At 38.3% G+C, this 17,206-nt stretch overlaps 1 protein-coding gene across 4 annotated transcripts in view; it reads right to left on the bottom strand.

Annotated features, from left to right (window-relative positions):
• LOC127621959 (kelch-like protein 29) overlaps positions 1 to 17,206 on the bottom strand; it is a 327,531-nt gene that overhangs the window by 16,601 nt on the left and 293,724 nt on the right. For all 4 annotated transcript variants that reach the window (XM_052095795.1, XM_052095797.1, XM_052095796.1 and 1 more), the window contains one exon: positions 16,473 to 16,653. In XM_052095795.1, the coding sequence (XP_051951755.1) occupies positions 16,473 to 16,653 (181 nt within the window). The remainder of the gene's footprint in view (positions 1 to 16,472; positions 16,654 to 17,206) is intronic.

Raw genomic sequence — 17,206 nt, 5'->3', positions numbered from 1 at the left:
ATCAACTGCCAAAGACTGTTGCAGATTTACGGTCAACTGCTTTCACATGTTTATGTACAGACTTTTCCAATATGGCAGATGCCTCATTAGTGGTCCCTAGGAACAGCCACTAATGAGGCATCTATGGCTGTGTCTTGTTTGGAAGCCTGCGTCCTCCTGAGTTTGCATTTGTGGGCCACATCTTGTTTCAGAAAAGTGAGAAGAACACTCCGAATGTGACCTTCAATGACAATTCTTTGCTTCAATGGAAATGAACATCATATGGCTAAATAAAATTATGCCAACTTGCTTGAAATATGAAGTTCAAATGCAAGTAATGTTAATTCGAAAGTCGAAGTACCTCAGTAGATTTACATTTATGCATTTGGCAGACGCTTTTATCCAAAGCGACTTACAGTGCACTTATTACAGGGACAATCCCCCGAGCAACCTGGAGTTAAGTGCCTTGCTCAAAGGCCCAACAGTGGCATCTTGGTGGTGCTGGGGCTTGAACCCCCTACCTTCTGGTCAGTAACCCTGAGCATCAAGCACTGAGCCACCACTGCCCAGTAGATGGGTGCAGAGTATATAATATGTACAATAATAGTAATATATGATAAAAATAAAGTAATATAGACTAAAAGTACATCAAATCTATTTTCTTTTCTCTCTATTTCATTATAACTCTCCAAAATGTACCTTATACATTCCCTTCCAAAGGGACTTTGTTCCATTCTCATTCAAAGCGGTCGCACTTATTAAAGAGTGGTGCGCTGTCATAGCAACCATGTTACGTTCAGTTTCCATTTGTTCTGTGAAGGCTGTCTCGTTTAAACGAGGCTTGTTTAACATTTACGTTTACATTTATGCATTTGGCAGACGCTTTTATCCAAAGCAACTTACAGTGCCCTTATTACAGGGACAATCCTTGCTCAAGGACACAATGGTGGTGGCTGTGGGGATCAAACCGACAACCTTCTGCTTACCAGTTCAGTGCTTTAGCCAACTACGCCACCATCACTCCACTTGTAGGTGGACGCTCTGCATACTGCAGCCTTCAAAGTTTCCTAACTAATGTGCAACCAACGAAACAAGACACAGCTTCACAATGTATATTAATCAGCCACAACACCACAGCATCATGCAAGAAGATTCTTGCAACCAGCTACAACACCCTAGCAACACCAAGCAACTAAATAACACAGACTAGCACCCAGCCAGAAGACCCTAGAAACCAGCATAAACACTCTAACAACATCCATGAACCAGTAAGAAGACCCTAGCAACGTCCAGCAACCAGCCACAGCAGACTACTTGCAAAACCTAGCAACCATCCAGAACACCCAGGAATGTTATTTTCAATATGAAGCCTGAAATACTGTTAGTGTGAAAGCACACTGCGAGACTGCATTTGAAATGACGTTGTTTCTTTGCATACGCACTGCTTGCATGTGCAAATAAATTAATAAAAATATGCATCTTTTGTAATTTGCCGTTCAAACTAAAGCATAGTTCTCAATCACCTCTAGTAAATTAAATGAAGACAACATTATGAGTTTAAGCACATAGAGCTGGAATGACGGATCTTAATTATGATATGTTATCTGGCAAGCGGCTAAAAGCCACATCACTGTCTGTAAAATAATTCTTTAGAGCTTCTACACTTTGGTCAAGGAATATTAATGGAATTCATTACCTCACATTCCTGATTATTTCAATAAAACAATATGCTATAGAGGTGATCTATCACCCATATTCATTCATTATTTAATACATATAAGTACATTTTAATTGTCAAGTTCAGGACTAATTACTAAAGGCCATCTGAAAACAAAATATAAAATCTTGACATATAGAAGCCTTAAGATGTATTTACTCATCTGAAGACACTATATCTCACTTAAAGAAGACCTCTTGTGCCCCTTTTTACAAGATGTAATATAAGTCTCAGGTGTCCCCAGAATGTGTCTGTGCAGTTTCAGCTCAAAATACCCAATGGATAATTTATTATACCATGTAATAAATGCCTCTTTTTGGGTGGAATTCTGACAGTAAATACCGGAGTTCAGCCAGGGCTGGACTGGGAAGAGAAATCGGCCTGGGATTTTACATAGCAACTGGCCCAAATGTTGAGCTGAGGGGTGTTCGCTGTCCTTTTCTGCATATCGCGGCACCATTTTGTAGTCCGTTCTGCATTACACGGTGCAAAATGAATTGCACAAACATACAGATATTTTTGTATGTTTTGGGGAACATTTCCTTCAAAACTAAATTTGTCCACTGTGTCTTCAATGGCTCTGATGCCGGGAGTACATGAAGACTCTTATGTTCACTTTTACATCCAACAACAGAACACTTATGATCCTTACGAAGCGGAGACATTATTCTTCTCACTGTATCTGCTCCAGCTTGGGCAAAAAATGGCAGACCATGTGTAGATCACTCAGGGGAGGATCTATGATAATAGGGTGGAGTCCGTCACCAGTCGTGGGTGAGGCCTGGGTGTGGGTGACGTCTCTTTAGAGCAAAAACGAAAACCGTTCATTTTGAGACACTGTTTTGATTAATAGAAATATAAGAACGAGGAGTGGGTGGACTTTTAACATTGTAGGGTGGTTGTGTACATACACAAGCCACCATGTAAAAGTGAATTTTGCATAATAGGTCCCCTTTAAAGAAACAAATATCCTACAGATTCCAGCAACACCAACCTGAATAATACTGAAGCCTGTCAAAAGCGAAAATAAGAATTTGATAATCAGAAACATTTATTATTAACAATGACATAACATAAAACAATGCAGGTTGTTCATAATAAAACAAAGCCTGTTGGCGATTTCAGTGGCTGTTCAAACTCGAAGAAAAACTCCATATTTGAAAGTACTCAAGGACATGATGCATTCAGATGGAACAAACATTGAAATAAACACACTCGAGGTGAAGCTAGTAGTTATATCCCAGCAAAGAATGGAAGGTACCAAAGCACAAGTGTTTACTGCTGTAGCAATCACAACATATTAGTGAATCAGTATTCAGCATTCAGTAAAGTCCTTGCATTGGTGATTCTTTGGGTAAGAATCTTTGCTGCAAAAACAAAGGCCGAAGGTTCAATCCCAGGTCACTTGGAAACTTGAGTTACTGAGAATCATATAATAAGAATGGGATTCGAATCAGAATGTACTTCGCCCCAGAATCACTGCTGTGGCTCATGCGGTAGAGCGGGTTGTCCACTAATCACAGGGTTGGCGGTACGACTCCATATGCTGAAGTGTCCTTAGGCAAGACACTGAACCCCAAGTTGCTCCCAATGACAGGCTAGTGCCTTGCATGGCAGCTCTGCCGTCATTGGTGTGTGAATGTGTGTGTGAATGGGTGAATGAGATGCAGTTTAAAATGCTTTTAAAACGCTAAGTTTAAAAAGGCGCTATATAAGTGCAGACCATTTACCATATCAACTGGCAGGTGGCCTTGCAAAGCACTTTACCCCAGAATGCTTAAGGCCGATTGCTCTTGTAGTTTGCATACTATGTGAGGTGCTTTTAATGGAAAAGCATCTGCTAAAAGGCTACTAAATAAATGAATAAATTAGGGCTGGGACTTGAATCGTAATTTCTGTGATTAATAGTAGACTATTACCACAGTTGTAGATTTATATACATATAATAATGTTGTATATAGGCCTATACAAGAGCCAAGTAAATAATAAATAAATTGTTGTACATTTTTATGCATTTGGCAGACACTTTTATCCAAAGTGATTTACAGTGCACTTATTACAGGGACAATCCCCCCGGAGCAACCTGGAGAACCTTCTGCTTAACAGTTTAGTGCTTTAGCCCACTACGCCACCACCACACATATGATATCCTATGCTACATTCTGGCCATTCCTCTTGTGTTATATTATCAAAAGTCATATTTCACGCGTTGGAGCAATTCACCAATGATGATCAATAACCTTAAATGTGATCTCATTTTAAATATATATAACCATCTTAAGACAAATGTTTTTGTGAAGCATCTTATTTTGCACAGTACTCTATATGTATATATATATATATACACAGTTGAAGTCCGAATTTTACATAAACTTAAGTTGAGGTCATTAAAATTAATTTTTTTAATCACTCCACAGATTTCATATTAGCAAACTATAGTTTTTTAGCAAGTTGTTTAGGACATCTACTTTGTGCAATAATTGTTTACAGACAGATTGTTTCACTTTTAATTGACTACATCACAATTCCAGTGGGTCAGAAGATTACATACACTAAGTTAACTGCCTTTAAGCAGCTTGGAAAATTCCAGAAAATGATGTCAAGCCTTTAGACAATTAGCCAATTAGTTAAGTTTCTCTTTGCTTGACATGATGGGAAAAGAAGAAATCAAGAGATCATTTTCTTTCTAGGACTCTTTCCATATTTTCTTGGTGGGCTGATAAAAACCTTTGGACTCTTGGATATTGTGTAGCAGTCGGGCAATTTGATTGGAGATTCTAACATTTTCAGAAGTCTTTCTCATTTTGTTTGCAATATCTGTGACAAAGTATAGATCGATATTTCGGCCAGTGCAATAAATCCATTTTTCGATTGTTGCATTGTCCGATAACCGTTTTCACTTGGCTGATTAACAGAAGTGTTAACTTTCCCTTGTGTTCCAAAATCTACCTATAGATTTGTCAAAGGACAGTAAATAATTTCAGTTGTAAAGTTTGAATGAATTTGAGTAAATATTGTATACAATGAGTGCTCGTTTCCATATTCTCTAGAGTACAACCCATATTGGTCAACCTTATAGAAATATTTATGGTCTGAGGATGAGACAACCTTTGTAGCCTGCTAACTGTGTAAACTCTGTGTTAGCTGGTCTTGCTAGTGGATCAGCATAGCCGTGTTAATCACCAGCAACAAAATGCGGATTAACCAGCATAGGCTTTGTGATGAAGCTGGTGGATCAAGGTAGACATCCTTGTTAAGCTAGTATAGAAGCAGCAAAACAACATATGTTGAAGACCAGCAATGCTGGTCTTCTCAACAGGGTAAAAGGGCCTGTACAATCAGCTCACACACAGATATGCCAAATAATCTCTCTGATCTCATTTATTTGTAACGTGGCTCATCCTAGCTTCCAGTTGCATGCACACGCACTGTATCCACTCTCCATCTCAGTCCATCGCTGCAGAGGGCACCTTGAGTCTCTGTCAGGAGAACTCTACACAGCACTCTAACTTAATTGGATTTGTGCATCACACAAATTGTGACATTACAACTCGTCTGCAGAGTAGGTCATGCGCCAATTACCAAAGCTCACAGTGTGAGCAGTCGCGGCCACAGAAGCTTGCCTAAGACTTCATTACCCGCCTGGCGCTTCCCTTTTCATTATGTGCTGAATGAAGCGCTGCTTAAGATACACCCAAGTGCTGTTGTTTGAGTCAGCACAGGATGGACAAAGAACACTGGCTGTGAACTGCTTTTGCATATACTGTACTACCAGTAAAAAGTTTGGACATACCTACTTACTATTTAATATTACTTTTGTCCATATTCTAGAGTTATAGTGAAGACAATAAAACTATGAAAGGACTCTAAAGGAGGTATTGGAATTATGCCACCTATTTCCATGGCTCGTTGTATATATCAAAGCAATTTCTTGCCTTTTTCTGCTCACATTTGCATTTCCTGACTCTATCATTAAAGTTTAGGTTTTAAGTTTTAAGGTAGGATGGTTAGTTTTTGTTCATTTACAACTGGATAGAGCACTACCTCTGCTTTTTGGGAGAAAATTTGATTAGATTTTAACTCTACATTAGTGGACATTTCACCTGTTAACTGCCACGATACATGTAAGGAACCACATAACTATCCCTTTAAGATAATTCAAAACGAATTTAGTCAAGAGTGTCCAAAGTTTTGCCTGGTAGTGTACCAACTTCACTCTTGATTTCATTTCTAAAAAGAGCACGGCATTGCCGTCCTTCTATTCATCATGGGTTCTAAAGGGAATGACGGTTGGGGAGAATTGTGGATCTTTATATCTTCCTAATCTTTTCTGCAGTTCTCGTCACTGCTCTGTTGTCTCGCTTCCTTGCTTTCTCTCTCAACCACAAGTCATATCTTTGTCAGCAAACCCCCAGCTTTCCATAGCTGCAGGGAGAGAAAGCAGGAAGGAACTGAGAAATGAGTTGCCTGCCGGTACAACTTGGAAATCTCCCAAAGCATCAGCCAGTCATTTATCTGGCTGATGGTACACAGGCTCGCTCAGACATCCATTACTTCCACCAACCTAATACCCTCCTTGTGCGCAGCCAAGATATATCCCTGTCAAACCACACAACTCAAAACTGACACCGAGAGTCCCTGCGAGTTGAGAAACACTGTTGATGCTGGGCGGACACACACGGATATGCCTCGGGAATGCCTTGAAGTCACCCTCTTTGGTTGCGACTCTTCAAAACGTGGATCAAAACTAGGGTTCGCATTAACTAGTAAATTAGTTCTGCTACGTTGTGCCAACTAGTTGGGAATCACATGACATTTTACATGATGTAAAAATATATTTAAGTAGACGTGCAAGCCCTAGGATACAAACCACCATGCCTCGGAACCCCCCTGAAGTTCTGCTCTTGGTTTGCGACTCAGCACACAGATTCCATTAGAAAACCACCATGACTAAATATATCCCTCTACAAGTTTCTGGGAGAAGATGAAGTTTTTTCTGGAATCCAGTTCAGCGAACTGTGTCAGAGGAAGCTAGCCACCCTACAGAGCATGCCACTCCAGGAGGCTGGCTATCGAATGTCGCCCACAGTCACACATATAGAGCTGGGGCCGAAGAGATGGGTTAAAGGGTGCGGAGAGGTTTGTAATTAGAGAAGGGGTTTAGGGAGGTTTTGGCTCCTCTTCTTACTCATTTTACACATTAGCAGAAGGGAAGTGAGGCAGGGGATGGGCCTCTAACTAGCAGGGTAGAGAAAGTTTGTGGAGGGGGGCTGGGCCTCAGCGGGTGATGGAGATCTGAAGATTCTTAATCCAAGCAAATGCAAGATTATCTCGGCAGGGTGCGAGGGAACATGCCCTACAGTACCCTGCTAAAACCCGCAGGCCTACTTGCAGTGGAACTTCCAAAAATACCATGGTACTCCAAGGTGCTTCCAACAACACCATGGTACTCCAAGGAACTCCAAAAAATACTACAGTTCATGTCCAAAAAACATGGCAGTACCATAGTACCAGGTCTAAAACACCATTGTTGTACCATTGAGTACTTTATCATACTTTATGTGTACTTAGATATAGATGTTTGCTTTCATATTAAACAATTTTTCACCATAAAAAATGAATACAGAGCTTTCAAAACACATTTAATACTGAATAGCAATGCTGAAAGTTGATCCATATGCGAACAGTAAAAAAAAAAGAAAAGTTTACTATGCGTCTTTTTTCCTGTATCTAAACAGCCCTAAAAAACATAAATATTACATGAGAAGAAAAATTACATCAACACTTATTTTCAGAGAAATGTAACAACATTTTAGAAAGGTTTATGCCAAAAGTATGAAAATAAAATGCTAATAAAGGTACAGTAAGAAATGTAAACAATTGAAATGGGGAAACCAAAATATTATTTTTGTCTGGCAAAAATATTTTTCTTGTTTTTAAGAATAAAAAACTCATAAAATGTGTTTATATCTCTGAAAACAAGATTTAATATTTAATTAATATTAAAATATTTAAAATGTATTATATTGTTTGGCTTCTCAAGTAATTATATCTTTTTTATGTTTATATATTTTATACAAGTAAAAGAAACAGAATACTGATTCATTTTTGCAGTGTGTGGAAGAAAGTGTTTCTAACCTTTGTGTGTATGATTAACAATGTGATGCGTGTACACTCAATAGGGTGCACTGAAGGGCTTGACAGCTTCTTCAGGTTAGAGGACAATAGGACAGGATTACTGTCAAACCATTTCTGTGGAGGGATGCTGAGAATGGGGCAGGACAGACTCTATCCGAGTGAATGGACCTCAGGGGGGGCCGAGCTCTCATCTCACAAAAATTTGGCATTTCAGAACCCAGACGACCATGAGATTGGCCCGTAAGGCACTGGGTTGCCCGGCCATCCATTCATTAGTCACACATATGCTATTGTTTAGTAGACTACAGCTTGAATGTATATTTGTTATGGGACCGCAACTGGACCATCTCCTAGAAAGTATTTCTGACTGGGAAACATGCTATAATATATTACTGTATATATACTGTATATATTACACACTATGTTATATATAGATATATATTAACTGCATGCAAATTAATTAATTGAATTAATTACATATATAAATATATGCTGAGAATGCCCCTCAAATAAACATAATTTTATATACATTATAATGATTATAAAGTTACATTTAAATAATTATAAATATAAGTACAATAATTCAAATGCATTATATTACATTTTTGTGGCAGACAAGTAAGCAATTGTTAGGACAATAAAAATTTTTTACATAAGAATGCGCTCATCTTGTGCTGTCGCTAGTGTTTAGCAAGCCTGAGAGCGGTTTTTGTCTGGAGTTCCGCTTACTGTCCCCTGCTGAAAACAGGTGGTACTACAAGCTTTAACTGCTCCGATGTTAAGAATATATTCTTTATAATTCAAGGGACATGCTTAATTTTAACTTGTTATAATTTTCATTAGCTGCACAGAACTAACACATTAAATCGACAGTCCTAATACATTCAATGTTTTTACCATGAATGAAATAAACATATAAAAAAACATTTTCAAACAAAAGAACAGCAGCAACATAATAATGCAAGTAATAATCTGAAAACCCAGCTGGGACATCATGCAACAACCTGGGACATCGTGTCAATGAGGTCATGCTTTATTCACCAATCTCTGCTCTAATGCCTCGAGCTGCTGCGCTCATTATCTGAATGAATTCAGTAATTATATAACATATTCCAGGATATTCTTTATCTAATATTGTTATTTAAATATTCTTTCTCTATATTATCTCTATTAGCTCATTAAACACAATTGGGTGTTTATGGGGGAAAGAGTCTCCCTTTATTTGTTTTGGAATTGCACTGAACTACACATAATAGTTGGCCTCTTTGCACAAACAAAAAGCACAAAATTAAATCTAAATGCTCCATGTTTCATTGCAAAAACATACCATTGGGGAAAAGCAAACACAATACCGTGACCCTAGGACAACACCCGCCTAGTGCCCTCATGCTGTGCGGTAAAAATAAAGCGAACAGTCGCTGTGAGATAGAGGGCTTACTGAAGACATAATTCCAAGCGTGAATGATTTCACGGTAAGACACATGAAAACATACTGGAAGACAGATGGCGGGGCACAAACAAGGCGAGTTAGGGAGTGAGGAAGGACTGAAAAGATGGATCTGGAACAATGTAAACCATATTGTACATACAATAGGGATTTTAGACATGTCACTATATCTCAGTAGCCTCAATCACTTGTTTGAAGCAGTTAAGTCACCCATAACAGCACTATTGAATATTCTTAATTTAGCAGATGTTTTCTTATTCAAAGTGACTTACAGTACAATATTACAATAAAGACAATCCATCTGAAACCACTTGCTCAAAAACACAATTGTCCGGGAATCACTTCTTGTGGGATTTGAACTGACAACATTTCGGTTAACAGTCCAGATCTTTAAAGTCAACTATAGCACAATGTTCCTATAGAGAAGACCCTTCTGTCACTTGTGGAAGGCGATAGCACTAATCATGAATCGCTCCTTGCGGGACCTTCAACATTTTGGTTGGCAGCCAAAAAAGTCAACATAAAATACAGACTTACAGTACAATGTTACTATAGAGACAATAATAATGTTCCTTGCTAATGGACACAATGGTGATAATGGACCTTGTGGGATTTGAAGTGCTTTTGTTTGTGTGTGTGTGTGTGTGTGTGTGCATACTCATGTGGGACCACAGGGATGTTTATTGGGTGTCAGGGCAGGGTTTTAATGTTGATTCTATGTATATGTTTTTCTTTTCTTTATTTACTATGGGAATCAATAAAAAATGTTAATTACAAAAAAAAAAAAAAAAAAAAAATCTTAATATTTCATTAAAATGTAATAAACATGCTCCGCCTCAAAAACAACTTTCCTTTTTCGCTGACATCCCCTCTTATTTTTCAACCACCTGACTTCAATCTGGTATGGAAAAAAAATATTAAATGTCCACATATTAATGTCCACTGATATTAATGCTACAACTTGTATTCAAAACAACTGCAACATTTCCCCATTCTGGTGTTAAACACTGATGGATACAATCTTAATCCCACTTTAAAATTTTTCTTAACACTGAATATCCTGTTTTATTTGGAAATCAGTCATAGTATGGAACTTAAATGGGTTGTAAATATTGTTTCACATTGACTTTAATCATTAAGCCACATCATACTATACCAAAAACATCATACACACAGTTCAGAGCATTTTGTTATAAACAGCCCACGGCATATTGATCAAGCATAGCATCTCAGCATCTCTCTTTTTCTTTTTCACACACACACACACCCACACACACACACACACACACACACACACGTTGTGTTTCCATGTTTTATGGGGACTTTCCATAGACATAATGGTTTTTATACTGTACAAACTTTATATTCTATCCCCTAAACCTAACCCTACCCCTAAACCTAACCCTCACAGAAAACTTTCTGCATTTTTACATTTTCAAAAAACATAATTTAGTATGATTTATAAGCTGTTTTCCTCATGGGGACCGACAAAATGTCCCCACAAGGTCAAAAATTTCGGGTTTTACTATCCTTATGGGGACATTTGGTCCCCACAAAGTGATAAATACACGCTCACACACACACACACACACACACACACACACACACACACACACACACACACACACACACACACACACACACACACAGCAATAAAGAACAACATGCATACTCAGCCTGGCCATGTCTCAGTCATAACCGCTGTGTTAGTTTAGCATTGACACAACGTAAATGACTTAATGACAGGGGAAATAAAAGGAGTTGGCGCGTGAAGAGCATTTGCTCGTCTGGGAGAGGTGGAAACACTCTTGAGTCGCTCTGGTGATTAAATTCTAACGTGCTCACTGCTGCGATACAGCTGGTTACATGGACCGCCATAGAGACCCTGCAACATATCCTACCTGCGGTTTACACACACGCTGTACACTCGTGCTGAGCCCTGGGTGCAAAGTCACATTGAACATTCAAGGTGTTCGAATTTACTGCAATTTAAATGGCAGGCTATTCGCTGTTCACAAAAATAAAGAGTGTTTATCGCTGTGGCAATACTGAACTTCGAGGTAGGTAAGAATCCGTCAGCTAAAAATGCAGGCTTGGTGTCAATAATGAGAATGCAATGGTGGGGAGTTGGGTTGATATTGATTTCATATGCAATGCACACAGGTTAAACCGCACCGTTGGGTAATGGCTCACATACATACATGTCTTGCATGCTTGAAGGCTTTTTACATAATCAATTATGTACAGTTGAAGTTAGATGTTTACATATGCTTAGTTTGAAGTCATTAAAACGAATTTTTTAACCACTCCACAGATTTCATATTAGCAAACTATAGTTTGGCAAGTCGCTTAGGACATCTACTTTGTGCACGACATGAATAATATTTCCAACATTTATTTACAGACAGATTTTCCCTTTTAATTGACTATATCAAAATTCAAATAGGTCAGAAGTTTACATACACTAAGTTAACTGCGCCTTTAAGTAGCTTGTATAATTCCAGAAAATAATGTCAAGTCTTTAGGCAATTAGCTTCTGATAGGCTAATTGGAGTCAATTGGAGGTGTACATGTGGATGTATTTTAAGGTCTACCTTCAAACCCAGTGCCTCTTTGCTTGACATCATGGAAAAATGAAAATAAATCAGCCAAGACCTCAAAATCCACAAATCTGGTTCATCCTTGGGAGTAATTTCCAAATGCCTGCTCCAAAAACTGCCATAAAATAGCCAGACTACAGTTTGCAAGTTCACATGGGGACAAAAATATTTTGTTGAAATGCCCTCTGGTCTGATGAAACAAAGATTTTACGGTTTGGCCATGACGACCATTGTTATGTTTGGAGCATGGGGGTGGCAGCATCATGTTGTGGGGGTGCTTTGCTGAAGGAGGAACTGGTGCACTTCACAAAATAATTGCATCATGAGGAATGAAACTTATGAAGATATATTGAAGCAACATCTCAAAACATCAGCCATGAGGTTTAAGCTTGGTCACAAATGTGACTTCCAAAAGGACAATGATCCCAAGCATACCACCAAAGTTGTGGCAAAATGGCTTAAGGACAACAAAGTCAAGGTATTGGAGTGACCATCACAAAGCCCTGACCTCAATCTGATTGAAATTTGTGGGCAGAACTGAAACAGCATGTGCGAGCAAGGAGGCCTAAAAACCTGACATATTTACACCAGTTCTGTCTGGAGGAATGGGCCAAAATTCCAGCAACTTATTGTGAGAAGCTTGTGGAAGACCCAAGTAAAACAAGTTAAAGGCAATGCTACCAAATACTAACTAAGTGTATGTAAAATTCTGACCCACTGGGAATGTGATGAAAGAAATAAGCTGAAATATATAATTCTCTCTACTATTATTCTGAAATTCACATTATTAAAATAAAGTAGTGATCCTAACTGATCTAAGAAGGGAATGTTTTCTATGATTAAATGTCAGGCACACAGTGGATTTCATTCACTAATAATTGCGTACAAGTCTCGTACTTATATGTGTGAGGAACAATTTCTGCTGGATTCACAACAAGTTCTTTTTCCATGTTCTTACCCTCATTTTAATGTAGATGAATCCAGATTTTTATAAATGAGGGAGTGTGAGCAGTTAGTATTTTGCACAAAACAACCTCAAATTCTCTCCATATAATGGCTTTCCACACAACCTCTAAAGGCACAACAATTATTCACTCTCTTCAAACTTGTCGTAACGCTCTGTAATCTTAGATTGAGCAAAAACACCCATTAATTTTGTTACTCAGATATAAATACTATTATACTATTATTATAATACTAGGCACCATTCAGAGTAAATTCTAGAGACTGTTGTGCATGTTGAGATCAGCAGTTACAGAAGTACTCAAAACCAGCCTGTCTGGCGTCAACAATCATCCATGCGATTTTCTGATCAACCAATCGTGTGGCGGCAGTGCGGTGCCTAAAATCATGCAGATATGGATCAGGAGGTTCAGTTAATGGCCACATCAACAATCAGAATTGGGAAAAAAATTGATTGTGGAATGAATGTTGGTGTCAGACGGGCTGGTTTGAGTATTTCTGTAACTGCGGATCTCCGGATTTTCACACACAACAGTTTCTAGAATTTACTCAGAATGGTGCCAAAAACAAAAATACATTCAGTGAGAGTTCTGTAGACAGAAATGCCTTGTTGATGAGAGAGGTCAACAGAGAATGGCCAGACTGGTTAAACTGACAAAGTCTACAGTAACTCAGATAACCACTCTGTACAATTGTTCGTTTGCATCAGAGGGTCAATGCTAGCATCGAGCTCTGATTTGAACTCACCATGAAAAGTGCTTGCAAACAAACACATCTCAACTCTGTGTTTTGGTGATAGTGGAGGGGTGCTTCTGTGGTAATTAAAATGCACCTTACATAGGCTGAAAAATACTTGATTTCTATCACAAGTCCCATCTAGGCTTGTTTTGTACATTAAATAGCGCTAAGAGCTCCTTTCTCCATCATTTTATCACCAACAGTGCAGCACTGTCAGATATTCTTTTATTTACTGAAATAACAACCTACGCGGCTCTTTCATCAGAGAAAGCATAACGGTCAATTAGCATGTTACTATAGTACCGCCCATAGAATGTCTATGGGACTGCCGCATTATACTGTTTTATGCTAAGCTGGTACACTCCACTTGGTAGAAGGGTTCTGGTGCTGTTGTGTGTCTGTTTGTGGCGTATGCATCAGTGTAATGACTCTGGGGGGACACATTACAAAGGTTCCGCCCTTCACACCAGTGTTTATGCCGGTCAGTTAACGGTAACTGCTTTTAAGCTTTAAGAAAAATTAACGTCTTGAACTTTAAATTAATGGCATGCGTTAATCCATTAATTCGGATTAATCGAGCACTCGTTCAGCTTTAAATATTCAACTAGTAAAAATACTACTCAAATATTGCAATTTTATTTTCCTTTCTGCCTTTGCTTGCATTGGGCAACAATGAAACTGCTTCTCTCAGCTAAATATTGGTTTTAAATTCAGTAGTTCCCACCAAAATACATTGTGTCATTATTTAAAGTGATCATATCAGTAGAGAAGACTTGGCATGTATGCATGTGTGTGCAAATGTTGTTTTTTGTCATTTATGAATCCGTTTATGCATAGTGCTCATTTATCCATAAGAAAAACAGTTGCAAAGGTTGAAGGTAAAGCTTGAATTCAAATTTTCAAGTACTCGACTGCATAATTATGTGAAAAGCCCATCCCAAATATATTTAGCATATCTGACACACTTTGGCAGGACTGAACAGCGTCACTGTGATCCAGACTCCTGAATCATCCCTATAACATGCCAGAACTGCGCTTCACTCCATCACACATCTGGATGTATGCAAAGCTATAACACTCTTCTCCATCATTTCATCATCATTATTTGATGAATTACAGCTGATATGATCAATAGAAAATGTACACAAACATCTTTTAAATAAAATTCATTTAATGGCCTGCTTTCATCTTGTGCTATTTAAATTGCTTCGGCAATTATTGTGAATGAAGCGCACTTTACATAGAAGAAGCGTTTTTTTGCACGGAAAGGAATGACAATTTACTTTTTATTAAATTTAGATTTAAATTGTCAAGATACATCGATCTGATTTTGCTTGTTTAAGCTAGATTGTGGGTGGTTAGTGATGAGGACACAGGTTTTGGGGCTGAAATTCCATGCGCAAAAATGGTGCAGCTATTTAGTGAATTCACCCGTCCATGCTTCTAAGGTCATCGAGAGTTTACGGCCACATCCACACTAATGTGTTTGCATTCCAAAGTATGTGCTAACAGAAAGCGTTTCCGAAATGCTCCATTTTCGGTGGAAGAAAACACTGTTGTAGTGTGGATGAGAGGCATAAACATATTCAAATAATACATTTTCAAATGAAAATGGATTCGTTTGGACGTGGCCTGTGATTTTTGCAAATGGTTGGTTGCATCATACTTGAGTGGTGGTGGCGTAGTGGACTAAAGCACATAACTGTTAATCAGAAGGTCGCTGGTTCGATCCCCACTGCCACCACCATTGTGTCCTTGAGCAAGGCACTTAACTCCAGGTTGCTCCGGGGATTGTCCCTGTAATAAGTGCACTGTAAGTCGCTTTGGATAAAAGCATCTGCCAAATGCATAAATGTAAATGTAAAATAAATGCAGCTCATTACTGTTTTGAAAGGACACCTATCAGCCCATAAGTATAATTTTATAAATATAATTTGACATCTCACCTTCCTGCACCACCTGCAATATGAGCACCTGCCCATTTTCACAGTCTTGCTCAGAGAGGTTACCATTTTATCATTTGGAGATATGAACAAAGAAAGAAACATTCATCTGGTTTATGTTGTGCACATATGTAAGACTACAGATCCCATAATGCAGTGCTTCACATAGCCCATATCTCACAAATGTCAATTATGAATGATATGTCTATTTGAGATTGGAGAAGGACTTGTTATTGCAGGCAAATGCTAGATAAGCCTTCCAATGACTCAACGTCAAATTAAATTGGTCAACGATCTCAAGGCGACAAGTTTCCAACGACAAGCAATTTGTCTGTGCACATTAAACGAGAAACTGCTGCGCAACAACATATAATCACAGCCAGTCAGAACAAATTTGATGTTTAACATATAGTTATGTGGAGCGGCATTTCACGTGGGGCATGGCTACCTAGCGCATCACCGCTGAAAAATAAAAACAAAAAAAACAGGCAACCAACAAAACAACATGTCACGGCTTCATGTCGCTTTATTGTACACTGTGTCAGGGTAATGGTGGGGAGGAATTTGATTTCGATTTAAAGGGCCACTATGTGATTACAAAACGATTCTCAATGCATCTAAATTATTCAACAAATCTGCAAATCATTCGCGATACAACACACAATAGAGCTTGTGATCTCTTTTGGTTCTTTTCAAAGTATGTCGAATCTTTAAAACTTGGTTCTCTGGAATTGACAGCAGCAAGAACAAGCAGCTTCATTACATTCATTTTTGTGACATATCTATACATATATATATATATATATATATATATATATATATATATATATATCACAAAAATACATAAAATATTTATCAGTGAGATCTCAGCACACATATTTCAGAGATATTTTTCAGGGAGTAGGACAAATAGCTTACAGCATCTTTAACTGTAGAAAAAAAATCACCTTTCCACATGGTCCAAATTTCCAGCCACTCCGAGACCACCAATAGCGTAGAGTTTTCCATCATACACCAGGCTGTTGTGCCTGCAGCGAGGAACAGTCATTCGGGACACCAAGTTCCAGTTGTCCAAAAGAGACATATAGCACCACACATCTGCCACTGTCACCCCCGACTCTGTGCCACCTGTGAACAGAACGGTGTACTAGTCAAACCATATGTCTTGACATTGAACAATGTCAGTTAAAAATGAAAAAAGTTCCAAATTCTGCCATAAATTTGCACATATAAACTCTATACTCAAGCAGCTTGGGTACCAACATCTGTCATATGGTCTGAGAAAAAATTTATAAAAACATCTGGATAGAAAGCTGACTTTCAAGTCCACCAAGTACCACCAAGTCACTAACAATGTTCCCACTATTTGTTTCAGCATTGAATAATTAGTAATCTCTCTGAGCGAAAATGTAAGGACTATTTTTTTCAGTATTGAGTAAATTGACGTCTCTTTGAGCGAAAGTGTAAGGACTTAAAATATGCATACATACAGTAGTTAACCCAAAAATACAAATTCTGCGTCATCCTGCGGCCATCTTTAAGTGTTGCACCGCATCTCGTTTTTTAAGCGTCTAGTGCAAATATATATATATATATATATGTATATATTGTTTGTTTACAATTGTAAAACCAACAGTGGTTTTGATATTATGTGGCAGGAAAAATCTAAGGGGCGATTCCC

This window comes from Xyrauchen texanus, chromosome 28 (genome assembly GCF_025860055.1).
Source record: "Xyrauchen texanus isolate HMW12.3.18 chromosome 28, RBS_HiC_50CHRs, whole genome shotgun sequence".
NCBI lineage: Eukaryota > Metazoa > Chordata > Actinopteri > Cypriniformes > Catostomidae > Xyrauchen > Xyrauchen texanus.
Note: the sequence above shows the minus strand (reverse complement) of the source record. Positions and strands in the feature narration are given on the sequence as shown.